At 41.3% G+C, this 27905-nt stretch overlaps 2 protein-coding genes across 4 annotated transcripts in view; one reads left to right on the forward strand and one right to left on the reverse strand.

The window, feature by feature from the left end:
- On the forward strand, positions 1-25507 carry relt (RELT TNF receptor). 2 transcript variants are annotated; one of them, XM_035154500.2, is made up of 11 exons: positions 1-299; positions 13269-13343; positions 13582-13674; positions 13815-13999; positions 14356-14408; positions 14531-14782; positions 19879-19956; positions 20856-20934; positions 22407-22790; positions 23271-23405; positions 23729-25507. In XM_035154500.2, exons 2-11 carry the CDS (start codon positions 13302-13304, stop codon positions 23760-23762), a joined length of 1335 nt encoding a protein of 444 aa, XP_035010391.1. In that variant the 5' UTR covers positions 1-299; positions 13269-13301; the 3' UTR covers positions 23763-25507. The 2 variants fall into 2 exon arrangements, with proteins under 2 accessions (XP_035010391.1, XP_035010392.1); XM_035154501.2 differs by lacking the exon at positions 1-299 and adding an exon at positions 11551-11789.
- Positions 25013-27905, reverse strand: part of LOC118106173 (P2Y purinoceptor 2) — a 14454-nt gene continuing 11561 nt past the window's right edge. For both annotated transcript variants that reach the window (XM_035154503.2, XM_035154502.2), the window contains exons 4-5: positions 27431-27776; positions 25013-26751 (exon numbers count right to left, since the gene is read on the reverse strand). In XM_035154503.2, the coding sequence (XP_035010394.1) occupies positions 26566-26751; positions 27431-27776 (532 nt within the window). In that variant the 3' untranslated portion in view covers positions 25013-26565. The remainder of the gene's footprint in view (positions 26752-27430; positions 27777-27905) is intronic.

The following is a 27905-nucleotide window of genomic DNA, read 5'->3' on the forward strand; positions in this document are numbered from 1 at the left end:
CACACACACACACACACACACCGTGGGGGTTTCAGTTTGCAACGGTGACGCACTGTGAGCTCACCGAACCTCTCCACTGTTTGTCTTTTTTTCCCTAACAGACACACAGAGGAGCCGGAGAGAGGGAGGGAGAAGAGAAGAGAAGAGAGGAGAAGAGAAGAGGGGAACCTCGTGAATCAGCTCTGTGATTTTCACTCATCCTTTGACCTTGTTTTTATTTGAATCATCAACTGAACCGACCTCATCAGACGATGCTCGCCTCTGGACACTGATTTCCACCATATTTAGTCACCAAACCGGTGAGTGTCTGAACTTTCTCCCTCTGGTTACCTCACAGTTCACATCGGGAATGAATGGCTGCTGAAGCCGGTAGTTTAGTTGGACTGTGTCAGTCTCTGCCGAGTCGTGTGGAGCTGTTTCTCACCACAAAGTCCGCGCGTCATGACCACTTTTACGCACGATGGTCATTGTGTTCAACGGACTTCTGCGTTCCGAGGGAAGGGACTGCACTTAGTACCTGTACTTCTGGACCGAGCAGCCTTTGTAGCCCTTGTGCTCCCCGTGGCTCTTTCACTGGGTTTTCATCTTATGGCTCAAAACAGCAAAGACTTTAAACGGTAGACAGATGCAGTTCTTTGTCTCTTTCTGTGCAAACTCTCTGTCTCCTTATTTAATTCATCTGCTGAAGCTTTCGAAGTTCAGACTCAGCGTCAGGGTGTCATGTTCGTATTGTGATGAAAACAGCCACAGCTCCTGCTTTTGTAATGTACTGCATTAATCTAGTTATTCTGCCATAATCTGTAACCCGGTGAATTTATATTAACTTTTAGAACAACCATGGCAACCAGTGTCTTGACGCAGTGTCATGGCTACGTGATGACCTCACTGTCAGTGGGATCCTCCTCCTCACTTTCAAATCCTTTTCAAAAATCCTGACTCTGCTTTATGCTCATAATCTATCTATCTATCTATCTATCTATCTATCTATCTATCTATCTATCTATCTATCTATCTATCTATCTATCTATCTATCTATCTATCTTTTAAAAACAGATTCATGATATAATAAACTTTATCTATATAGCACTTTTCAAAACACAGTTGCAAAGTGTTTATGTTCAAGACAGTTTATATTAACTATTGACCTATGCATAACAAAACTAATAAACCACGTTGCATTGAGGTTAACACGCAAAAGAAAAGTAAAGAAAAAGTCAGTACTGTTACATCACAGCTTTGTCTATTATTGTGAATTAGGGTCTCACACACTTATCTGTTATGCTGTGTGTTTGCTTTATTAACAGCTGGTTTCACATTGAGCTTCGCCACCTTCACATTCTGCACCGCACTACTGAGGCTTTGGCATCATGTTCTGCTGCGTAACAGCACGAGCACTTCTACAAGCACCAAGATGAGACTGTCATTTTTGGCAGGGGGCTTCCATTGTCCAAATTCCTGCACGCTTGTGACAATAAGTGGCTTTCGACTGCTCTCACACACACACACACACACACACAGCTATATGGAAGCACACACACACTTCCACCAGTATAATTTCCTATAGATACCTGTAGTAATTTTACAGACGTCACAAAGTTCACACATCAGTATTGTCTTGTTGCAGCACCAGTGAACACAAAGTTCAATATGCGGCTCTTAAAGTATTTTAAATATCTGGTATTGTCTATTTTAAGAGAAGACATACTTCCTGTTTCCTGTCAAGTACTTTCACCCCTTCTTGTGGGAAATACAGTAGGGAGAGAGTTGTGTGTGTGTGTGTGTGTGTGTGTATTTGTACAGTGTGACTGGTGTGGGTAGGAGATGTACAAAAAAATCTATCCCAGAGATTCTCTTGCTTTGGCCAAAACATGTGATCATGAATTTGTTGTTAAGTTTGGTGTTTTGGGGTATTTCTTTTTATTCATTGGCTCTGAAAATATATATTTTCTTTGTTTATCCAAAAAGCAGAGTTGAAGCTGAAAGAGGGGGCTTGATGATGAAATCGTTGAAGTCTCTCAAGATTATAGTTTATTTCTACAAACAACAGTAAACAACAGAAATGATTATTATTATGGTCACAATCAGATTTTAAGTCAGGTTGCGAGAGTTTTGTGCAATGACGATAATGTACTAGAAGCCCGAATCCTAAGAATTAATCAATTATATTATGACCTTTGACTATAGTTTTGAGTTTTTTTGATGTGTTTGACAGATGAGAAAATGTTTTCCTTTGATATCAACACATAATTATTTTCTGACGTTACGATCATAGTGATCATTTTGAGATGTGCAACTTTTTGGTAAAGTTTTTTTGTCAATCACATTATGTGCTCAACTGATTTTAGCAAGGCTAACAAAACCTGTAATTACACACACACACATGGTCCACGCCTCAATCAGGAGTTGGTGCAACAAGAGCGTACAGCCCACAGCCAAATTTAACCCCCATTTTATGCTCTACCCCACCCAGCACTTACTGTACACTGGAGTTTAGGAAGAAGGGATGGTGGTAGAATGAAAGAGGAGAAAAAGAAGAACAAAAGACAAAGAGATGAGGACAAAGTGTGAGAAATGTAATAAAAAATGGAAAGACAGAAACGTGTATGTTGTAGCATGGAGCTGATAAGAAGGTTATGAGGTTAACCCGACATAGACTTATGCACAACTTCAGCTCTGTTGGAATGTGTGTGAGTGTGTGTGTGTAAGTCAAAGACTTAGCTAAGCTTTAATTAGCCCATCAATCCTGTCATCTGTCTGTCCACTGGTTCAGCCAGAGTTGTTGGGAATGCCGCCAACGCTCCTCCGTCCCCGTGTCAGCCAGGAAACTCGGTGCCAAAGAAATTCCCACAGCACTGCACTGACCGCAGATCTCCGTCCAAGCTGGCTCAGCGCTCCGCACACACTGACTGATGGAGGATGGGATAATTACAGGGGGACCGAGACACAAAAACCTGAAAAGATGTTGGCAGAGAGAGCTCGCCAGCTGACACCCACATAAAGTTACTATGTACATGTAGGCATCATTCCTTAGAGTTACATGTATTTCTAATGCGAAAGACAGTCGTCCATTTTCCAGGAGACCCCTGTGTAGTTTCCCTCTTTCTGCTGCACGCTCATCATTTCACTATAAATGAACAAACTGCAAGTCATGCTGCAGAGAGTTTCCTTGAATGGTTGCTCAGTCAGATTTTACGAGATTTGGTTCAGTCAGGACAAAAGCAGGTGACTGTAATCTCGGTCTGAGTTCACAACCTTTCCCCTCTGTCTCCTCCGTCCGCCCTGTCACTCCGCACTGTACGTTTAATTACACTGTCTTAAAAATAAGCTGTAGGAGAAGAGGAGGAAGAGACTGCCCACGTCCGCTACCCCTCAGACCGCCTGTGGGGGGAGGAAATCTGAATGCGACCAAAATCTGCTATCTGAACTCGCCAGTAACCAATCGCTGGCTTTCAGCTGCCAGAGCAAATCACACAGCAGCGTGTCCGGGTCGATCTCTTTGTGACGAGGCACGAGTGACTGACTCTGCGCATATGTGTGTGTGTGTGTGTGTGTGTGTCATGTTTGCTGGGAATCCACACAATCCCTCATGTGAGGAGTGCTACACACATGCCCTGTTTCAAAACAACCGCTGAGTAATGACAATGTAGCCAACAAAGCAGGAAATTGAACCTCTCCTCTGTAGCAGCACTTTAATAGAGATATTGAATACAAGTCAAAACACAGCCTAGTGAGATCCATAAATATATGTGGATCTGAGTCAGGTTTTTTGTGTGATAGGCAAACAGTTCTTTTTCTTATCTGCTGATTTTTTTTCCACTTCACATGCATAAAAACTATGAGGAAGTGTTTTCACATAAGATTACAGTGTAGTACAGGTCTAGGAGCTGTTTAAGATACTTGACATTCCCAGAGGTCTGGTTAAACCTCTCACTGCTTGTTCTGTATGTCTTTGAACTCACTGACCTACAGTAGACTTCACTAACAGAATAAATAGACATTTTGGTAAATACACTTTATGTATTGAAGCTTTTCATAGGATGGGGACGGTTATTTTAGTACTTAGCACAATGCACCAATGTACCAAATGCACCTTTTTAAGATACATGACTGCTCCCTAAATTGAAACCAAATTGTCTTGATTACCCCCTGGTGGCTGGCGGCAGTAAAGGTAATAAACTCTGCCTCCTCCATGATAGTGGATAGGACATGGACCATACTAAAAAGTATTCTTCAAATTATAATTTTTTCAAAAGTTTCTGTCATTTAGATCTTATCACATTGATTTTAAGTTTTCATGATTGACAGATGAATCTGACTCCATCACCGGACTCTGGCTCCAAATTCACAAGATGGCAGCATTCGTATACAGAATATTATGGATTCATTTTTGGATAGAGGGAAGAAGTGAAGAAGTGAAGATGTGTCGCCCATCGACTCATGCACTGCAAAAAGTCAAAACACACACAAATACAGAAACGTGCACATTTACGTGTTGTGACTTTTTGCAGCACATGTGTCATCAAATTGGCTATCTAGGCCACCGTAGCGTACCCTAGCTAAGCTAAGTCTTAGCTAAGAGGGTAACAGTTAGCCTGGATCTTACCAAAAGTTATCAAATCAACCCTGCAGCACCTCGAAAGATCACAAGTTAACATGTTTAACTTTTTAATTGATATGTACAATTGATGTGTGTGTGATGTAGCTAAGCTAGCCAGCTCCTAGCTATAGATCCCTCACAGTACAGACAGGAGATTCATATCACGTTTCTCATCTGACTCTTCACTAAAAACCTGATACGCTTAATTTCCAGAAACTTTTCATTTAAGACACAAATTTTTAAAGTTTTAAATCTACGAAATCTGAAAAATGTCTCTTACCAGTTCAGTTTTCTTGAGAGCAGCAGACAATGTTACTTAGCGTCACATCAACAGCTCTGAGACATAGATTTGTCCAGTGGCTAAAACAGTAATTAACTAAATCCTCTTTATTTGTTTGACAAATAGAGATTACATGTTGAAAGTGTTCATACATGTTTTTGCGTGTGTGATAATTGCTTGATTACAGGGTGCATGTGCAGTTGACTTTAATATAGCCTTAGTATGTGTGTATGAGTTATAAATGGTAACTTATGATGTTGGAACAAAAGGAGCTGCTTTACATCCAGTGTTCATGATGATGATGTAAGGGAAAATAACAGACTCTGGAAAATATCTAGTCTCTGAAAGTACTTCCTGTGAAATTCATAGTCATAATCATAATCATAATCAGACATTTTATTCTTTTAGGGTTGTTTTGTGTGGCCTTAGGTGAAGTAATGGCAATGTGTCCTTGTCTCCTTGACACTTTTTAGAAAGAAGAATAGGAGCAACTTGGGCTTGTTTGTGACAAATTTTGAAATCGACGACACCTTTATGTAACCACTAAACAAACAAGAGGAAAAGATACATTTCTGCTGGGGTTTCTTTGTATGCATATGAATGAATGGTGCGGCTGTGGGAAATTAGCATCGTGTAGAGTCCCCCTGCGGCATTGTTGGGTCTCAGGTTGCAGCAGAGGTTTAACTCTGTCAGTATCACGGAGCTGTAGACAAGCTGAACGACATACTGCGTCCGTCTCTCATGTCCGTTCTCTGTCTCTCTCTCTACCTCCACTCTCTCTGGTCAACTCGACCTCTCTTGTTCCAACCTATCGACGTCTCGTAGACAGCTTGCAGCGAAGACACAGGAGAGGCCTGTTAGGTTTCTGCTGGTGTGCAGTTCCACTGGAAAACATGACGACTGGCATCACGTCAACCCAAGGACAGAGCGGGGGAATGACAGACACAAAGAGGCAGTGAAAGAACAACGCATCCGCAGACATGTGTGAAGAGGCGACACCTGCACGGTTATCAGACACGCTCCCCATAATGAGACATTGTCTGAGCTCTAACGTAGAAAGAGTCGGCGTAAATCAGCCTTTCATTTGGCGATAATGGGCACCTCCATTGAGTCAAACAGAGGGTATGGTTGTCCCGATCGCGTCGTTGTCACACACGTGCACATTATCTCTCGGTCCACGAAATGTCTGATGGATAATGGAGTATAATTACCTTAAACCTTTTTTCTGCAGGCTCAGTTCTTTTCTATTGTATTTCACTGCTCCTGCTGTAAAGATAATTCTCATGTGCATCACGTCGAGTGTTTCCCAAAGCCGGACACATTACATGACCTAGTTGGCTTAATAGACTATAGAAGTATATAGGACTTTAACCTTTTTTTGTCAGGTGTTTCTCGTGATGGACGGAAATCCACTTCTCATGAAGTACTTTAAAAAGGCCCAGGATACTAATCGCCTCTTTTTAAGCATTAAAGGAACATTAAGCTTCTTTTAGTTTTGACAGTTTATTATGGAGTACCATTTATGACCCAAAATCAAGGTTAAATTTCAGCATTATGGACAAAATCTGTAGAGTATGGTGTCACTGCTCAGTCATGATCATGTTTAGTATCTTCAGAATGTCTGTGACGTTAGAACTCTTCAAGTTTGAAGAAAAACAGCCCTGTTTCAGGCTTGGTGACACTGATCTCTGAGCTAATCTAATGGACATTTAAAGGGTTTTATGAGCCTAAGACAAAGGCAGATTTCTCAATTTGTAATCCCAAGAAATTATGTTTTTTCCCCCTGATGATGCATCACTACATACAGAGCAAAGGATAGAAATCTGAAGATATTTAAAACTAAGTAGTAAAGATTAGAAAAGGGTGATGATGCTGTTGACTGTCATCATTATTCATATAGTTACATAATTTCAGGACACAGCAACACAATGTTGTCTAGTTTAGTGAATGTGACCTGGTTTACAGACCTGGCCAAACCTAATTGAAATACAGCTCAATGAATGAATCAATAAAACTGAGTGTAACTGAGCACATCAACAGTTTTTAACATAATGGAGAGGTGTGTCAATGTTTAAAGTATTTATACATAGAAAATGTTTGATAGAGATGAAGGGAGCAGCATTGGCTGGTAGAGTATTGCCAGTAATAGTAGTATATGTGAGTAGGCATATTGTATATCAAGCAATCTAGTAGTAATCATAGTCCATGTTCAGCTGCCACCACACGCACTAGCTCAAGTAATTTAGTAATTATACCATTGATAGATAAAAGTCTGAGAGCCAGTTCAGTTAAACCACTTCTCATATGTGGTGAATTTCACTGATTCTAGTCGCTACAGTTTGTATTCATCCATCCATTCATTATCTATAATGCTAATCCTTTGAGGGTCAGAGGGGAGCTGGAACCAACCGCAGCTGACATTAGTCGAGAGGTGGGGTACACCCTGGACATGTTGCCACTGTATCACAGGGACAACATATACAAACAACCATTCACTCTCACATTTACACCTTAACCTCTTTGGACTCTGGGAGGAAGTGAAAACCCATGAAGGCACAGGGAGAACATTCAAACTCTGCACAGAAACACCCTGGTTTGCCATCAGGTTAAAACTCAGAGACTTCTAGATGTGTATCGTTGTGTTGCCTCATACAGTTTGTATTCATATGATAAATCTGTTGACCAGCTGAAATTCCCTATTCTTCACGAGACCCTTTGAAAAGAGAAGCTGTAAATCTGTTGTTTCCAACTTGTCTTACCTCAGGATCAATGTCTCTCTGTAGTCATTAAATCACTGTCAGCACACAGGCAGACCTAACACCCATTCAGTGTTTGTTTTTTTAAAACAAGATGAAAATTAAGATTAAGTACAGAGCTGCCATACGAAATCGCAGCACTTAAAAACCCATAACGAGACTGACAGGGTGAAAAGGATGGATTATAATTAATTCAGGCGTATTAAGACTACCCAAACACTTACTTTACAGCATGGTCTGCTTTAAGGGCCAATAATAACAAGAACGTAGTAATACAACAGTTACTTTACTGGAAAGAATAGAGGGAGGAAAAGTTGTTTTTAGCTAGACTGTCTTGTTATGTTAGACCCCAACTAAAAAAAATGCTAAACCAAACCATACATTTGGTCCTCACTCAGAGCTGACTCACAATGATCCACCGTTTGACTGCAGCCCACCAATTGGGAACCATTATTATCATAATATATAAGGTTTCATCAATTTATATACTGTCAAATAGTGGATGGTGACAAAATTCCACAACATTTTGAAAAAGGCTTTATTTAAAAGATGAAGAAAGACACACCGTTAACTTGGAATTGGCCAATATTAGGAGCTGGAGATGGATGGAACATGAGCCAAACTAAAAGGTCAAAGTACATGTCAAATAAATGTTTGTTTTTTTAGATGTTTTCTGTCATTTTAGGTAGTTCTGATCACACTGATGTTCAAAAGTCTTTTGTGTTAAGTTTTGTTTTAATTGGTTATTTGATGCTAAAACAAATGTGTATCGCTGGGGCCTCGATACCGCTGCTCCATCCCTCAATCACTTCAGACTGGTTCCAATGCCTTCATTGGGTTCATATGGTGTCAAGTCACAAGCAGCCACAGACTCAGCTGACGGCTCATTGTCAGAATTTGTTTTCAGGGGTGGAGCTATAAGTCTTCCACTTTAAATATGGAAGACATGTAAGCATTACTGAAATGTATTAAAACACACTGCGGGCCACTAAAAATAAAATTGCAACTCATTGTCAAGTGCATCTCCTACCAAAAAGGCCATTATTTTAGGAAGGTGACGATATCTGACAAACACGTCTAATTATTCAGAAGCCAATAATGTGGCGGCCTAACCTTACCTTGATCTTCCCCTGCTGCTCAGTCACCTCAAACTGAAAGGAGAGGAGTTCCACTCATTCGTGTGTTTCCTCTTCTGTGGTTCCTTCCTTCCTTCAAAGCTTCATCCAGCAGGATTTCTCAGCTCATCTGCTGCATGACATCAAGGAGCCAGAATAAGCTCTCCAACACATCAGCTGCCGCTCCACGGCCTCGCCCCAAAAACCACCGCAGAATAGAATAATATCCATGTTTTTGTCATGCCCTCGCCATTACTTCTTCATTACTGCTATTTTTAGGTCCTCTGAACAACACAGAAAATGTGACTGGTCATCTGACGTTGTCGTGACTTGTTATTTAAAGGTGTCAAACAACAGCAGTGACGGTTTGGACTAATTACTGTTTTACACAGTGTAGGAAAAACTGTCACGCTTAACTCCCTTTATGTTTTGGACTTGTTTTCATCGTCTTTCCACACGTCAATGCAAGTGCAGCCTCCAAACCAAAGCACAGCCAGCGTGAAAAAGATGGTTATGAAAAGGAAACGTTCAGACAATAAAATGCAATCACAGGATTGACAGCTCAGACTGGACAGTGAGGATAGAAAGACTAGAGAGAGTTCAAGGGAGAGAGACAAAGGCATAGACTTTCTATAGAGATGGACGACGCGTCGTGTTGCCATCTTGTGCATTTGGAGCCAGGGTCTGAGCAGTAGTGATCAGGGGATGGAGCTGTGGTAGTGAGGTCCTGTTGACCAACTGTGAGGCAGTCACAGCTGTAGCAACATGAAGTTTCACTCTGTGTTTATTGCATCAAATATAAAATTAAAAGCAAACTTATTGCAGAAATTAGTTTGACATACATCAGTGTGATAAGAACTACCTAAAATGTTTTTAAAAAACATCTCAGATAAAAATCCGTTGGGCAGGCTACTTTGACTTTTTAGTTTGCCCCATGTTCCATCCACTAACATGAAGTGGGTGGGGTTTATGACCTCTATTTCAGCCAGCGACCAGGTGGCGATTGAGAGGCTTTGGCTTCACTTTTTGGGAGCTGTCATGGAAATAACATTAAGCTATTTCTACTTAGCTCCCATGTTTAGCCACTTTAATTTACTTTTCTCAGTAGACAGTAGGCTACTGGATACTAATCCACTTATCTACTGTATGTGTTTTGGTGAGTAGTTTCTTTTCCGTTTGGACAGCCATAGCTAAGATAACTGGCTGTTGGCTGTTGCTTTGTTTTTAATAGGCAGATCTGAGAGAGGTGTTGGTCCTATTCCGTAAAGTATCGTTTTGAATTGCTGGAGTCTGAGTGATACTTTTTGATGAATAGTGATGAATATTGATGAAGAAGAGGAGGATGGGTGATAGACAGACAAGGCCACACATGGACACGGTGATTGTTGGTCCAGTGAAAGTCTTACGTGTCACGCTCACTTCTGTGGTGGGTTTGTGTGGAAAACCTCAGACAAACTAAACGTCTGACTTCTAGTGGTTAATGTTTTTAACATCTTTGTTGTACAATCTTTGTCATGCATCTTGTATTTTAAACTGCATGTTTTGCTGTTTGCACACTTTTACTTTCTTTACCTGACAAATTCCCCTTTTCTACCTTTCCAGAATACATTTATAACCAAATATATTTGCACCTACTGCAGTTTAAGGTTGCAGAATCTAATCCAGTAATAAAATTTGCAAGTGCATAAGAGAAAAATAAGTGTTAGAAGAAGAAGCTTTTCCCCCATGCTTAAATGTACAAAACCTTTTCAACCAGGTTAAATATGAAAACAGAATACTGACCTGGCATTCCTATAAAGTGACCTACCCTCCTCCCTCCATCATATAGTATATACAGTATATCAGCTCTCTACTGAAGATTTCTGATTATATACATTCATTGCACCTAAAATCCTGTTAGGTTCAGTTATTGCAGTGACTACTTCTGGAGGTCAAGAGAGGAAACGCTGACCTTCCTCTCCCCCTCTGACTTGCTCCAATTTGTTACTTGACACTATTTAATTTTATGTCCCATTTTTGTTGAGCTCTCTCTGTCATTGTCGTTTTATTGATCGTTTCTTCCATCCTTTCTTTCAGTGTGTGTGCATATTGGTGCATATTTGTGTGTTTAGGTATGTGGGCATGTGTGACTTGTAATTAGCCTCCTGCTCTGGTCTGTATGACTTTTTAACAAATGCTTCTATATATATCATGCTATCAAGCTTTAGAAATCTCACTCCATCTCCTCCACCAAATCTCTCCATCTCCTTCTCTCTCTTTTCTGTTCCTCTATAGCTCGATCAGCCCTTTGCCTTCACCCATGTGTTGTCTGCCAGTGGTTTTTCTGACCCTGCTTTATCTTTATCTTTCTCCCTGAAATTATAATTCAGAGGCCTCTCATTGGCATTAAAGCTTCGCCGGACCGAAATCATAAAGTCATTACATTTTCTTTGCTTGTACAAGGCACAAGTGTTGGTGTTGGCATTACCAATGAATGTGTGTGTGTGTGTGTGTGTTTGTGTGTGTGTGTGTGTGTGTGTTTGTGTGTGCGTTTGATTGAGGGTAGAAGTGTGATTTGCTTGCTAATGTTTAAAACAATATGCCGTGTGGTCAAAGGTGAAGTGCATGATTATAGCATTAAAGCAGCCTCACACACACACACACACACACACACACACACACACACACACACTCACACACACTCCGCAGTGATGGGCATGTCCTAAGGACATCAGGGGTGTGTCTGTGGTCAGAGTGACAGTATAAGACACATGCAGGTACACTCACTTCTCCATTCAGCTCCACAGATTTGTGTGTCTGACTCCTTTGTTTTACTTTTGTAACTTTTCTATCATCTCAACGTTCACTCGGTTACGTCTCCTAGGATCTGAGATTTCACTTCTTAATTTTTTAAGTTACGTGACAACTTTGATCAAGTTTTTTGTAGTTTTAATTCAGCTGTCAGAAAGTTAGATTATATTTAGGTTTTGGTCCACACTTTCGTAGCAGAGCATCCTCACTGAGTTGTCACGGCAACTGTGTAATTCAACTGCAAGTCTGGGGTGAGTATGCTCCTCTGTCCGTCTCCTCTCTTTTGTTCTCTCTTTTTCTCACTATCCTTTCCATAATGTCTTCCTCCATCCATACTGTCTCTTTCTTTAGCTTTTTATTTAACTTCTCCTTTACTTTCAACTTTGCTCTTTCTGAATACAGCAGCACATTCCCTCAGTTTCTTAACCTTTTCCTTCTGTCTTCCATCCTTTCCAGTTCCTTTGCTTCTCTTCTTTTTGTTTGATCTCCAATGTCTCATGTGTTTCTCATTTGGTCAGTGGCTGTTTTATAAGCCTGCTTGATGTCACGCAGACTTTCAGTTAAATCTTTTCATTCTGGGAGAAAAGTATACAGAACAAAGAAAAAGCAGCCTTCAAATCGCGCTATCAATCTTTGTAATTCTCAGATATTCATATTCTCTTTACTGAAGTTGTGCAGGATGTGTTGTGATGAAATTAACAATTTAAATTTTGTGTGAAACAATAAGTTGCTGTTTTCTGACAGGCTGAGGTTCCCCTGTGTGAATCGTGTAATTGTGGCCACAACTGGGAGCACAGTGCAGTGCACATTTCACGCAACAGCTTAATTAATGTTGTCATGGGTTTTAGAGGAGTCTGAAAATTTGTTCTTATTGACAAGTGACCTCAGGTTTGATTTCATCTCAGTCCGTTAAGTTAAATAGAAGCGTGATAATATGTGCGTGTGCGTGCATGTACTGCAGGGATTTAGGGTTTTAAAATATTTTCCAACTTTCTGACTACAAGTATCTAACTTTAGAAATGACAGCATTGTTCTGTTGTTACACTGTAGTAACAGGTAACACAGATCTTAACAGATGACCCATCAATGACGACTCAGAGATTGTCCTGCTGGAGCTTTAGAGCTTTCATTTAATTTCCAACATCCTTGTTGTAAAGAAGGCAGTGCCACCATCTTTAGTTTTGTCCATGAGAAGAACCTATTTTTTTAACTCACACCAGGAAATACTCCCAGGCCTGGGTTGAGAAAGTCAGCACGTGTTGGTAAATGAATATGTGGCAGCATGAATAATGGCCTTAAATGTGTATGTGAGTAGTTACAGGACAGAAATAGCTACAGAGCAGCCCAGGTTCATTCACTCCTGTCTATAAAAAGCCCCTGATTCATAGTAAATGTTATTTACGGCATTTTACAGGTGCTCCTTACCTCCCTGTCACTAGAGCCACTGTGCTCTGTCCCAAAAATGACTCAGGTGTGTTTTGCCGGTGCGTGCGTGCGTGTGTGTGTGTGTGTGTGTGTGTGTAAGAGAGAGAGAGAGAGAGAGAGAGGGACTGATGAAGAGGGGTCGCAAAACTTTTCTGGCATGTAAATGGTTGAGGTCACAGTTTTTACTCTTTATCATTATATTATGAATGTATATTGCACACCCATATACTATTTAGTACATGTGGACCTGACAATGTTTTAAACATGATTCAATCTGATCTATCTCTGTCTCCTGTCTGTTCCAGATCATATGTACATAGAAGAATACATTGAAGAAGATGAGGAACCACCTTTACTGCTCAGCTCTCGTCCTTCTCACGGTAAATTTGTACAGTATGTGTTTGTGCTTTCTGGTGTGTGTGTGTGTGTGTGTGTGTGTGTGAAAGCTATCTTTTAAGGCTGCATGTGTGTTACTCTCTATCCTTGCACCTTACATTCAATTTGGTTTCATATCGACCATGTGACATGAACATCATGATTTACAAAGTGTCTGTGCATCTGTGTGTTGTGTGTGTGTGTGTTTGTGTGTGTGTGTGTGTGTGTGTGTGTGTCTTGCAGGTGTTTGGCTGTGGTTGGACTGCAGCAGTGCAGTGTCGGTGTGGAGAAGGGTGTGTATGTCTGCAATGCCCTGCAGGCGAGGAGCCATGCAAGGTGAGCCTATGAACTACAATAGAAAATAATTGATAAAATGTTTTTATTATTTAATTTTATAGTATAACACCTTCATTGCAGGTTTCAGGTTGTATTCAGCCTCTTAGCTTGAGTTGAGATGTTTCGTTCTGTCTTTTCAGGCTTGTGGGCAGATCCAAAGTCCAGCAGAGGAAGTGAAATGCCGATTGTGCCCGACAGGAACCTTTTCGGACGCATTCGACTCTGAGCTTTGCCGTCCTCATGCCTACTGCGAGGTCGTCAATCGGAAGGTCGCAACCCCTGGCACCGCGACCTCAGATGCTGTCTGTGGAGACTGTCTGCCTGGGTGAGGACTGCCAGTCGGTCTCTGTGGTGGCCTACCTGTCTGCTTCCTAATTCACCCACTGTTCACACCAGCTGTACGCCTGACTTTCAAAGGGATTTGCTGCGACAAGCACCTCGTAAAACTTTCATTTGTTCTAAATTAAGTCATTGCATTTTCTCTGAGTCTGGAAAACAGGAAACCACCCACACACACACACATAGTGCATGATTCCTCACGAAGTGCAGGCAACACTGAACACATCAAGCCACAGGCTGATTCATTCTTACATTGCCTAACAACCCCTCACTTTTTTCCACTCTCCTTTGTCCATCTTTCTAATTATCCTCCTTGTTCCTCTTTCTTTTTTCCGCTTGCAGGTTTTATTCCTCTGCCTCCGGGGAAGTTTCCACCCAGAGTCCCTGTGTGAAAGGTAAGCATGCTCCTGCAGCACGTGTCTGTCTTTCAAGAAAATTGTTTTATATTCACATGCTGCAAATCCATTATACAGTCTTTTAACTACCTACAACTCTTATATCTTCTTTCTTTCTGCAGCATTACATGTCAGAACAGTTCGCACAGTGGGAAAAGCTTCATCTGCTGGTGCAGGAGGAAAAATCAATGGCACAGTGGTGCGGAGTGCTGAGGAGAAGTCGGCCGAATACGCTGTTTTTGCCTTGGTGCCCATCTTCTGTGTGATGGGCTTGCTGGGTATCCTCATCTGCAACATCCTGAAGAAGAAGGGATACCGCTGCGCGGCTGAGAAAGAGGGAGGGGATGAGGAGATGGCCACACCACAAAAAGAAGGTGAGAGAGAGTAGTTGGCAGGAATACGAAAAAAGTGAGTAAAGAAAGTCAAATAGAAGGAGAGAAGGAAATGTGTTCTGGTTGTTGTCACGTTCATCCTTAATATGCCGAATCAGTTCAGCACTGAACAAGAAGCCGTGCCCAAAGTTTGAGAGCAGGACTTATTGATTTCAAAGTCAGATTTTGTCATGCTCTCACTCAAAACCCTGCGCTCACACTGAAATAACTACAATAAAATAAGGTAAACCACCATTATAAGAGCATCATATCAGGAGCGTGACTTTAATAATTCCTGCTCTCAAACTGAAACAGCACACTCTTAAATAAATGCAGCCACAGTTTATATATCGCACGCAGTCCTACATGGGAGTCTCGTTATATTTTTTAACTTCAACCTTGCAGGGGTCATTACAAGTCATGCATGCTGTGCTGTCCTAGACGTGCACTTGTTATTCTTGTAATTTTCCTATTTGAAAAGAGGGGGAGCAGCATTCCCACCGACTCACTCGCTCTACTGACGTCAGACAGAAACTGACCTAAGTAAACACGGAAAGAAATCTAAAGAGAGACAGAGAAGAAGAAGAATTAGAAGAGATGGGGGGATGTGAGTGGTATCGCTCGACAGAGAGGGAGATATAAATAAATACAAAAATCTAGAGAGTTTATGGGAAAGAGAAAAAGACAAATATAGCGTGACGAAGAGTGTGGAGTTTCCCCACCCGTCCTCTGTTGTTTGCACAGTGTTGGAGTAATATGAGTGCTCTTTGCTCCCGCCCTTTGTCTCTTGTATTGTTCTGGATGAGTCTTCATAGATCTGGAAACTTTTTTTCAGCCATTGACCCAAATGAAAAGAATTTATACTCTTTGAGTCTAGGATTTGGTTATTGTAATACGACAGCCGACCTAACACCTGGTCTTATACCTGTACACTGCTGTGCACACAATGTGACAAGTACACCCACGTTACCTTTATGCTTCTATTAGCAGGTAAAAACCTCCGGTCACATGGGGCATATTAACTACTGCAGCTTTTTCAAAACTGAGGTATTGGCCCCACAGTGATGTGTTGATCTCCTGGTACATTTCCATATAAAACATATGGCATTTTGATAAACTGTGCCTGCCATGAGGTGTTTCAACTAATTCAAAGTTTCACAAAAAGAGTCTAACTAAATGTGAGTCATAGAGTTGGTTCAACTGTGCAAACATTGCAATTGTGCCATTGTGTTAGTTCATTTGGTTACCTAATAGAAAAAGGCGACAGCTTTAAGTAATATTTAAATATTTTACTATAACAAACTTAAGCAGTGATTGAATTACAGAGTCTACATATGAGGAAACAAACAAATAATAAGTTACACTTTTTAAAGAGTTATTTATAAATGGCACACATTTTACTTAACCATTGTACTGTTACCAGTGCAGTGGCTGTTCTAAACCTGCCTGTTTGGAATGGGCTGTTTGTTTGTCCTGTGGTGATGCTGGTTGCAGTTTTCTTTCTGAAACTGTCAAAGTGACCTACAACAATTGAGCCAAGTAAAGACAAAGAGCTGTTCAGTGAAGCTTGAGTCAGTGCACAGAACCCGAACTGGAGAATCGTTATAGGCATTGCCGTGAAAGTCACTTAGGTTGACGAGTCCTAGATGCTACTGCTGAGCACTAACTGCCTGTTTATTTAAATTTCATCAATATATTGAATCTATCATGTTTCCAAGTATGCAACAAATTCAACACTGCACTAACTTGGGCCCAATAACGATACACATGTCAAGTGTGAAGCCGATAAGATGAACAATTCTTGAGATATGCGAGCCACAGACAAAGAGACAGACAGAGATTTCCCTTCTTGTGGATATAATGTCCATCCCACTGTAGCCGAACTACTACTACTTACATAATGTTTTTACCAGTTATCACACTCCACTGTTTTGTAGTTTATCCAGGGGGTCTGTGTGCAGGAGTTTCCCTCAACCACAACTACAGTAGCAAGTAGCGAGGCATCATAGCGTAGGAGCACAGCTGCCACCTCGACGGATCTGAACCTCTGACAAACGAGCCCCACGTGCTGACGTTTTCACACCTTTGGATTTACTGTCGCAGTCAGGATTAAAATATATAGTGTCTAGTGTGAGGACAAGATGGGGGATTTCAGGCATTTGCAAGGCCGGACAGAGGTCACAGCAGCGCTCTTGCTGTCAGTGATCTCTGCCTTTTGTTTGCAGCGTTGCCTGGGTCTCAGCATCTCGCAGCACGTTGTTGTGAAACCCAAGACAACCATGCACCTAAAGGGAATCTCCCTGCAGCTACACTTTATCTGCCCACCTACTCTCCATTCATCCCATTTCTTGGCTCTCTGACACCCCCTCCCTTTCTTGTCTATAAACATGACACTATCAATCCATCTCCCCTTTCCCAGCCAGATCAATAATTCACCCAGGTTCTCAGCTCATGGTTAATGTCTCCTGTTTCTGTCTCCACTTTCTTCTCAGTCCCTGTCCTGTCTCCTTTTGTCCTCTCTTTCCTTTCTCCAAAATCCATTTATGTGTTGCATATGAAACTACTTGATGGTTTTGTATTTATATAGCGCTTTTCTAGTCTTGATGACCACTCAAAGCTCTTTACAGTACAGTTTTACATTCACCCATTCACACACACATTCATTCATACAGTGCATCTATTAGCAGCACTTTGTTGTTCTATGAGGGGCAATTCAGGGTTCAGCATCTTGCCCAAGGACACTTCGGCATGCAGATGGGGAAGACTGGGGATCGAACTGCTGACCTTCTGGTTGGAGGACGACCGCTCTACCCCTCAGCCACAGCCGCCCACTACTACTAACTTGATAATGCACATTGAACATTAACAATAGTGTATATAAGAGGTGTTATAAGCCAAAGACACAGTTTTAACCTTAATATAAAGTAAAAAAAAAGATAATATCTACAGTAATGTGTTACAGATGTAGGGTTGTACATTGGCGGAGTGATTTTTAGACGCCTTGTCACCTCCTTAACTCTCAGCTCCTTTCTTTCTCTCCTCTCCTCCTCGCCTCCACAGCTTTGAGGACAGATGATGCAACAGTGCAGAGATGAGCTGTGTGAGTGAGACAAATAAAAGGGCGAGAAAGGGGGTAGTATAAGCAGGGTATCAGACTGCAGGTGGAAAAGTAGGAAAAAAACAATGATTAGAGGTCAGGAGGAGACTGCATGGGAAAACTTTTTCTCCCTCTTTCCCTGTCGTTCTTATGTCACTATCCTTGTTGCAGTGGACAGTCTGTCTGTCTCTCTCTGCGCACTGAAGTCCTGACCGAGCTGAGGTTAGAGGTAAACTTCTTACTCCAGCACTTTCCTCATCAGCTCCAGTCAGGGAGAAAACCCTGGGGGAAGAATTACAGCGAAGCCAGGCTGAGCTAGGCAGAGCTAAACTCCGCAGAGACGACTGTGCAGAGCTGCAGACACAGAAATATGTTTTGACATATTGGAGAGCTGACAGAGGGAAACAAAAAAGGCAAATGTGGGGTGACACAAAAAATGTCCTGAGCTGACATCAATCTGCAACTTTTGTGTTTATGGCACACAAACCTCCACCTGCGCAGTTATGAGACGTAGAGTGTAACGTAGAGTTTAGTTGCTACAGCTTTATGATTCTGTTTTGTTCTAGGGTCGGAATATACTTTCCGTTACCGTTAGCAAGATGGCTGCTTTGCGTATCCTGTGTCTGTTCGGTGTGTAGGTTGTGCGTGTTTTTAGAAGTTAACACGACACATACACAAAATGCAATTCCCACATAAAAGGGTCAGTGGCCACTTCATCAGTGACAGAAATAGAGGAGGGTTTTGAAGATAAGCTAAATGGTAACAAGTCCGAGACCGTTACGTCCATGCACAACGGAAAAGGGTTTAAAATGCTTTTTCTGTATTTATCTTGAGAGCAGACAAATGTTGATCTAGTGTAGTGTCGCCATCTTTGTTTATGTTTACTGAGCTCAAATCCAGAAGTGGCAGAAAGATCGGTCTGAGTCAAAGATTACAAAGCAGAGTGCTCTGCACTCATTAGTGTGATGTCTGTGGTGTGCCCCCTACTGGAATCCTCCATTAACACATGTAGTACCTAAGCAAGTACGTGAACAATAATGTTCGTGTAACGTGCGCGTGGTCAAACAGCTCAAACTGAAGAAACCTATCTGAAAACAAGGAAAGTTTATCACATTTCAACAACAAGGCAATTCAAAGTACTCCACATAAAATGTAAAAGGCATCATGACGAATTGTAAAAGATAAAACAAAAAGATCAAGCAAAAACAATTATAAAGTGCTGCTGCCTCAACGTGGCTGACAATAAATAGACGAGATCTCAGTGTGATGAAGATGCTCACTTAGCAACAGCCACTGTGGAGACAACAACAGCATAACACACACACAAACACACACACACACACACACACACAAATCTACAGTCACGTTTTGTTCTTCAATTCACAGACACACAAAGTCACCTGGCATTGGGGGGCTGGTATAACACACACTCTCACACACAGACACACAAATCTATACAGTCACGTTTTGTTCTTTAATTCACAGACACATAAAGTCTCCTGGCATTGGGGGTCTGGTATAACAGACACTCACACACAGACACACACACACACACAACTCTGTGTGCTCCTAAAGCGCTGAATGGAGTGTGATCGCTGACTGAGCTATTCCAGATCCCCCAACGTCCTCATCGCTCTCCTCTGTCTCAGCTGCCTCACTGTGCCGTGCTATTATGGGATGGTAACAGGGGTTGCCATGGAGGCGTATCTATTCTTTGCTGTTCAGTGATCCACATCCATCCCTATCAGTCCCATCGTGCGGCGCGGCACGGTGTCCCAGCAGCGACATGCACCGTGTGAACTGTGCTGTTGGCTCTGCAACTCTAACAATGTTTCTCCTGATTGTCTTTCTGACGACTCGGAGAGAAGCTGGGAACATGGCGCTTTAAAACAAACTCATCAGTCAATCTGCACATACAGTAAATACCCCTAACAGTACACATATCCACTCAGCTATAAACACCAATTAATAGAGGTTAATTTTCTCTGTTTCCTTGCACTAGGTAACACTCCCTACATATCTGACGACCTCAATGAAGACACCATCAGTGTCCTCGTTCGCCTCATCACTGAAAAGAAAGGTACGTGTCCAGTAACTACCAACAGTGATGTCACCCTCTGTAGGAGCTCGTGGTCAGAGTCATGTCATCCCTTGTGGGTTTAGAAGGGAACACGAGTCGTCACACACAACCAAGGACGCGTCTTTATTGCTGCAGACTCAGCAGCTCTTTGTCTCTCCATGCCAGGTTGATGGTTGGAGTTAGACTTTGAGAAAAGGGAACTGCAGACAGCAACACTGTGAAAAGTACAAAAACATCTATTTCTAGACAATAAAACTAAAGTTAGTATTTTCTTAGCTTAATTCTATACTCGCATCAACTATGAATCTTCAAAAACATTTTGATTTACTTATTGGACAGAGGCTGATTCAACAGGTTCAAAGTAAATGTAGCTGTTGAGACGTCGATATATTAATCAGTTAGTAATAGTTTCCAACAACACATTTCTACTGTTAATAACTGAAAATTATTTCCAGTTTGTTTCCACATCGCAAAACAAGCATATGACTCGGTGGAGTAATACTGTAAGCTGTGATCAAATCACACCATGTGTTGTGTTGTTGGGTTTAATATCTTGATATATTCTGTATACTAAGTGAAAATGAATTGTCTGGTCATATAGGCAATGTTGTGCTGAACAACAACAAAACAAGCATTTACAATGTAATCATGTTTTAATTGGGTGTATAAAGGCAAAATCAAAGGCTTTCAAAAATGGCCAAAATAGCCCAGGACTCTCCAGCCCTTTAGCCAATCAGATGCCAAAAAGTGCAAAGATAAACATTGTTTATAAACCTTTAATATGATCTTAAATCACATTCCTTCAAACAGGAATTTACAGTATTACCTTCAGCAAAAAAGTTATTGACTATCACTAAACATAATTACTGATGGAGTATTTATATGTGTGTGTGTTTCAGAAAATGCTGCTGCACTGGAGGAGCTGCTGCTTGAGTACGAGAGCAAACAGATGGCCTTGAGCAAAGGATCCTCAATCAAGTATGAGACCGCACACGCACACACGTTTGTACAGCTATCTTAGTGAGGACACTCATTGGCATAATGCATTCCCTAGCCCCTTACCCTAACCATCCAAACTAAATGCCTAACCCTAACCCTTAACCTAACCTAAACCCAATTCTAACCCTAACCCTGAAACCAAGTAGATACAAATCTACGTATGTGTATTTGGTTGTGTGAATAGCAGAATGTTTAGAACGAGATATCTACTTACTACATCTTTTTTACCTCTTTAAAGGTGGTGTATAACATTAGCTCCATGTAGTTGACATCAGGCCGTGTACCTGACTCACCCCCACATGTCTGAAGTGGACGTCTCACATCGTTGTAACCGCTGTCGGTTGAGTCATGAGGCTCAAACACTTACAGCTTAAAGTCACACAGTTTACATGACCATGTGTAGTTGTGGCTGGAACATGGGTTGTGCGTCGCTGTCATTAACACCGCTCAAGTCAATCTAACAAGTCCAGTAACACACAGATGTTGACCACAGTCTCCACCAGTGTGCTGTGGTTTTAACTCCACTGTCTGGGATGGACACACACAGGAATCATTTGTACTGTGTGTTCTCTGCACTGAGCCAGCTCCTCCAGCAGAGTCCTTAAAGTTCATCTCATCTCCTTATATGATGTAATGGTAACTGGATCCAATGCACTTGAGTATGTGTGTATGCCACATGTACAATAGAGAGAGGTCTCAGGGGCCTCTGGCTCTATGAGCCTGCTGAAACATGTGAGCTTAACATTCGAGAACATTCTCTCTTTATCTGTGTGTGTGTTTGTTTGTGTGTGTTGTGCAGAAGTTATCTGGGGTCACTACAGGTCACTCACTAGTACAACAGGGTCACAGAGCTGTATTCATCTCTTTTGCTCTCTTTTTTTTCTGCACAAAAGAACAACGAAACAACAGAAACTAAAGAGCACAGGGTGACCATGTGCAGTGTTTCAATTTATTTTACATTTACACATGTAAGCAAAAGAGGCAATATTGCAGCCTCACTTTTTATTACCTGAATTAATAACGAGATCGATAGGGCTGGGCGATATGGCCAAAGATATCAAGATAAAAATTCAGTCGATATTAATAATTATCACAATAAATGTCACATTATTATTTGTTTTCAGTTTAAAGATGGATTTTTGCTCCTGAGTGAAGGTTGTGAACTCTTATTTATGAATATATGAGAATGACAAACACTTGATTAACACTCAAAAACATTTTACAAATCTGAGGTCGATCAATTATGTGATATACCTCCTCACTGTGCTTCATCAATATTGCCTATTCCAGGTTTAAATGTCACTGAGTCACCTTATTTCACTTTATTTTGTGATTTACGGATGACCAAAGTATTTGAATTTCCATGGTATTTCACAGTTTGTCTTTGCTGACATGACATTTTTTTTAAATGTGACTAACCCCCTGCTCACTCTCTCTCCTCCTTCTCCCAGGTTTCCCATGCTGTCTCCCCTGTCCACGTTCTGCTCCCTCCCCAGACTCTGCCCCCATCAGTCCCACCTCCACACCATCTCCGGCCTCTCGGGCCTGGCCCCCAAACACGGCTACCGCTGCACCCGTTGCGCTCAGAGAAAATGGCCCGCTGTTCTCATACCTCCTCTGGATTCCCTCAAAGATCCACTGAAGCCCCCGCAGACCCTCATCCTGCCCTCCCTGGACACATCCACCGACCAGCAGAAGACCCCCCTGCTGGGGGGAGTGTGTCTTGACACGCACCATTCCCCAACTGTCGTGCCAAATACTTTAAATGAAAAAGTAGAAGTGACTGAAGTGAAGGAGAAGAAGGAGGGAGAGCTGACAGTGTTGTCTGTGGGGAGGTGAGACTCATATTGTCATACTCAACATACAACATGACACATGTAATGTTAATATATTGTTACTTTTCACTTTGTTAAGATAAAGTTAAAAAACAACTGTTAGTATCCCAAATTAAAAAACAGTGGTGGAATTAAACTCACTGCATTTATTTTATTATTATTCTATTATTCAATTTTCTACAACTTTACATTCTACCACTCTGTATTTAATTTCAGAGGTAAATATTGTGCTTTTTACTCCACCACACTCATTTGATTGTTAGTTACAGTTTACATTTTATGTAAACTGTAATTTTTTATTATTTATTATAACTAAATCTACACAGAAACATGAGCTGGTTTCAAACCCTGAAAAAATAGAGCAACTCTCAGACAGATGCCAACATCTGTAACAGTGTGTTATGTTGGCAGTTATGATTATGACCATTATATCATGTTATCTGAGTGTAACATTGATTATATTTTCTGCTCAATTCACAGATTTCAAGTTGCTCAGATTCTTGAGCAGCAACCTGTCACCATGGAAACCAAGACATCATCCCAAGAAACAGAGAAGCAGAGAAACTCACTGTTTGGTGGGAAACACTTCTCCTCTTCATCATCTGGCATCTGGAGGTACAATCTCTCTCCATCCCTTGTTCTCTCTATTTCTGCTGATCATAAGAGCTTAATGGTTTTAGACCATTGTTGTGTCCGTTCGTCTGTTTTACTGTGAAATTAAATTATTACGACAGTATGGTTGAGTTAGTTGCCTGGTGTCATGTGCCTGTACTCCGAGCTTAGTCAGAGCTGAGTCAGCATCTTAATAATCATCACTTGGTCACTGCCTAATGTGAAAATTATCAATTTGTTCATTGAGAACTAATGAGATTAGTGGAAATCTATTAGTCTTTTTTATTAATCTTTGGAACCTTTGTTTCACTCCTTCTGTCCATCAGGTCCTCCTTGTACCTCCCTATCTCCTTCAGATGATGAGACAGAGAAAGACGGTGTACGATGAAGCTACCTCGCTGAAGATGACCTCATCATCTTCTGACGACTTCACAGCACGGGGAGGAGGGTGTTGTTTAACGCAACTGACACCAAGAAACTACAAGAACCACCTCCTGCTGGAAGACGTCATGTCTATTTATGCAAGAAGAGAAACATTCATGTATTTATTACTACATAAAAAGTAGATCAACTGAAGCCGCTTCACTGTCCTAATCCGCAGTTGCAAAGGCTCGATCAGTGGATATATTTATTTCTCGTGAAGTGAAGAATTAATCAACAAGTGACACTAGATGGAGGGATGAGAAAACAAAGAGTGGAAGTTTGTATAAGAAACAAAGTCACCGTCAGTCCCTGTATTTGCAATTCCATGAAAAGAAATTGACCTGGGGATTAAAACATACACGACACATAGTCTACATGGAGACAAACACACAGTATTTTACTACAAGAAACTCAAACAGTAGTGAGAGTAACCAAATTCATTCAGAGGTGTGTAAAGAAAAAAGAAAGGAAACATCAAGTTTGAGTTTGAAGGTTTGTCCATCACATGACACTTGATTACAGAATCCAGTCGCACCACAGAAAGTATTATGAAGAGGAACTGTTGTAAAACGCAATATGATTTCAAAGTTTTAGATATTTTTTACAAGTTCTGTGATTTAGCTTCTCTTGCTCCTGCTCACATAGAAAGTGCAGGTGAGTGAAAGTTTCAGACCTTGAGGATGTTGAATGTAGAAGGAGCTCACTTCACTTGGACTTATTGAACATCAGAGAGTTTGAAAACCATTTGTTCTGCAATGTACACCCACCCACAATCAGCATTAATAGTAATGTATGTGACTTTTAACCTCTTAGACTAGATGCAGGACCATGAGGATACGTGATCAGAGGCCAAATTATGTTTTAGAGGGGCCCCCTGATACTGCATCACAGCATCTGCTTCCCAATAACAAGATACAGCCTTTCACTCTTAGGGCAAAATAAGTACGACGTGTATTAAGCTCAGATCTGTAGAATAGAACATGTAAATCGATGTACATATGTAAATATGGGTGGGTATCAAGAAACGGACCATACCTGGATTTTATAATTTTTAGTATATGTATGGGTGATATACTAGATCTCATGTCAAGGTAAAGACGGCACCAGTGAGTGACATTTGTAATCCACCAATCAAAACCTGGCAAACTCCTCACACACCACAGTGCAGATAAAACCAAATCAAGATGTTAATTCAGTTCAGTTTTATCTTTTCACCATTTGGCTGCAACATTTTAGTGAAATGCTTTTCTGTGCACATAACCCAACCTCAGTTAAGTAACGACTCCCACATAAATAAACATACACACAGAGATGCGTTATCCTTCTTTATAGTTTCATTAAATCAACCTTGGCTGCAGAGGATTAGTGGTCGAGATGCTTCAAAGTCTTGGCTTTAATTTACATCCTCATGGGTTTTAAAGAGTGCACTATATTCATAGAGGTTTTTTTAGGTGCTTATTTTCACATTATCTTATGTTATGATAAATATTACAGTTACAGTTCCATGTTTTTTATTTGATTTCTTTTTACTTCTGTTAGGTTTCTTATTAAATGTCTCCAAGCTGGCGAGTAGGAAGGAATAAAAAAACATTTCATTTCATCAACTTTTTAGATTGTGTTTATATGATGACATTATTCTGTATGATGTTTTTACTCTTGAAATAAAGAAGGGATGTATTTTACACACTTGTTTTTTGTGCTTTTGTTGTTGACAGAGTTGTTTGTGTGTGTGTTTGTTTAAGAACTTGCTTCAAAAATTGAGTTGGGACCTCTTTGTATACAGTCTATGGTTGAGACCAAAGCCTCATAAGCAACATCCTGTCTTATTTGTTAACCAGTGTCTCCCCCTAGTTGTGGACTTGTATACATTAAATGAAAAGGGACCCCTGATAACGTAAATGAGGTGTGGCCAACACCAGAGCGATTACTGAGTGGTACTTGCTCTTCCCACAAATTGCACTTTCCAAATTCATAACTGACAGACTGACGTCACAGCAAACTGCTCTGGTTTCAGGTTATGCTGCTCAGAGGTTGCACTGTAGAAATAATCTGAGATTTTACAGAATAAATAAAGGAAATCAGCCTGTGCAGAGAATGTTTGGCAGAATTATTGTGATACTTACTCAGCTGTTATGTGAGAAGAAAATATTCCACACACATAAAGGCATCTAGATTGAAATAATTGCTGCATGACACATGATACTAAATTGGCACATGTTCATTAAAATTTTCCTAACAAGCCTTAAAGGGCAGGGAGTGTCTGACAAGGGAACACAGACATGCAGTATCTGATACATGTGGCTCAGATGAGTCAAGTCAGGAATGCACTACATGATTTATTTACAACCTTTCGTCGTCATAACTCATCCTGAGCATAGATTTTCTGCCGGGTGATGACAGAAATCCCAATGCAGAGTGTTTGAACTCGCACAACTAAAGTCCTTCAATTATTTAAAAAGAACAGTAAGTGCTTTGGTTTTTCTTTACATTCTGTGACATTTCTAAGGATGAGCACCCATTTACAGTATATTTGTATCAATATAAATTAAACTCCTGATGAAAAACAACATTCATAATTGCTTAAAGAATAAAATATAGGATTTAACATTTGCTTCTTCATAAAGACCTGACACTCAGAGGTCTTGTGCTTGCTGAACATTGAAAGTTGCACTGATGAGGTGTCATGAGCACAGTCCCTGCAACTTTTTACATGTTTACCAAGACACATTGAGGTGCTGGGTCAGATTTGTGTCGTCGAGAACTGGCTCACACCTGCATGTTTTGATCTGATCTTCTTTGTGAGGTTACTGCGGACGTCCTGCCCAGCCAGGAAGTAAAGGATGGGGTCCACGCAGCTGTTGGCACTGGCCAAAGGTCGGGTCACCTTGTAGGCAATACTGGAGGCCTCAAGCCAACTACAGCTGAGCTGGTGAACATATAATATATACATATGTAAAAACATATAAAATGTGACACACTGAGCTTTTCATGCCATTATAACACATCTTAAGTCTATAGTCTAGTCTATTCTAGTCGTATCTAATGTAGTTTAGTCTCGTTGTCTAATCTAGTCTAGTCTAGTCTAAATGTATCTAGTCTAGTTTTGTTTTGTCTAGTCTAGTCTAGTCTAGACTTGTCCGACTATTCTATCTAGTCTTGCCTAGCCTAGCCTAGCCTAGCCTAGCCTTATCTAATCAAGTCTAGTCTGGTCTAGTCTGGTCTGGTCTAGTCTAGTCTTATCCAGTCTATCCTAGCCTAGCCTAGTCTTGTCTAGCCTTGTCTTGTCTCGCTTAGTCTAGTCTAGTCAGCTGTGGCTGAGGGGGTATAGTGGTCGTCCTCTAACCAGAAGGTCCCCCATGTGTCCCCCATCTGTCCCCCATCAGCAAGATACTGAAACCTGAATTCCCCCTCATAGAAAAAGTGCTGTTTGAATGTTTGTTTGTGAATCTGTGAATGACAATAGCCTGTACTGCCAGCTGCTTTGAGTGGTCATATACAGACTATTCAAACCTAGTCTAGTCTTGTCTTGTCTTGCCTAACCTTGTCATGTCTTGCTTTGTCTAATCTAGTCTTACCTTGTCTTGTAAATGTGTGTTTGTCCTCACCTGTGCTGGGTTGGACTGCCTCAGGTACCTGAAGGAGTAGTACAGACTCCTGGTGAGGTGGAAAGGGAGGAAGCAGAGCATGAACATTGCCAGCACGATGATAATCATCTTCACTGACTTCTGCTTGGACCGCTGGGCCGCCAGACCTCCCCTCTCCCTTCCCTCCCCACCTGAAGACCCCCAGCTTGGCTCCCGAAGCTTCCGCACCATAAGGCCGTAGCACACCATCACCACCATGAAGGGCAGGGCGAACATGAACACTGACACCACAGAGCTGTACACCAGGAAGTCGTCAAACAGCTCTGGGCTGGTGGTGTCGTAGCAGATCCGCTCAGTGGCCACATCCCTGGCAGAGGAGATAACAGATGACAGTAGATTAGGATGATTAAATTCATGTTTGGCACTGAACCACAGAAGAAGAAAGGAGTGGTGAAAGAAAGGAGGTAAGATGTAAACATACTAGGTAGCAGGGTGG

The sequence above is a fragment of the Hippoglossus stenolepis genome, chromosome 4 (genome assembly GCF_022539355.2).
Source record: "Hippoglossus stenolepis isolate QCI-W04-F060 chromosome 4, HSTE1.2, whole genome shotgun sequence".
In the NCBI taxonomy this organism is placed as follows: domain Eukaryota; kingdom Metazoa; phylum Chordata; class Actinopteri; order Pleuronectiformes; family Pleuronectidae; genus Hippoglossus; species Hippoglossus stenolepis.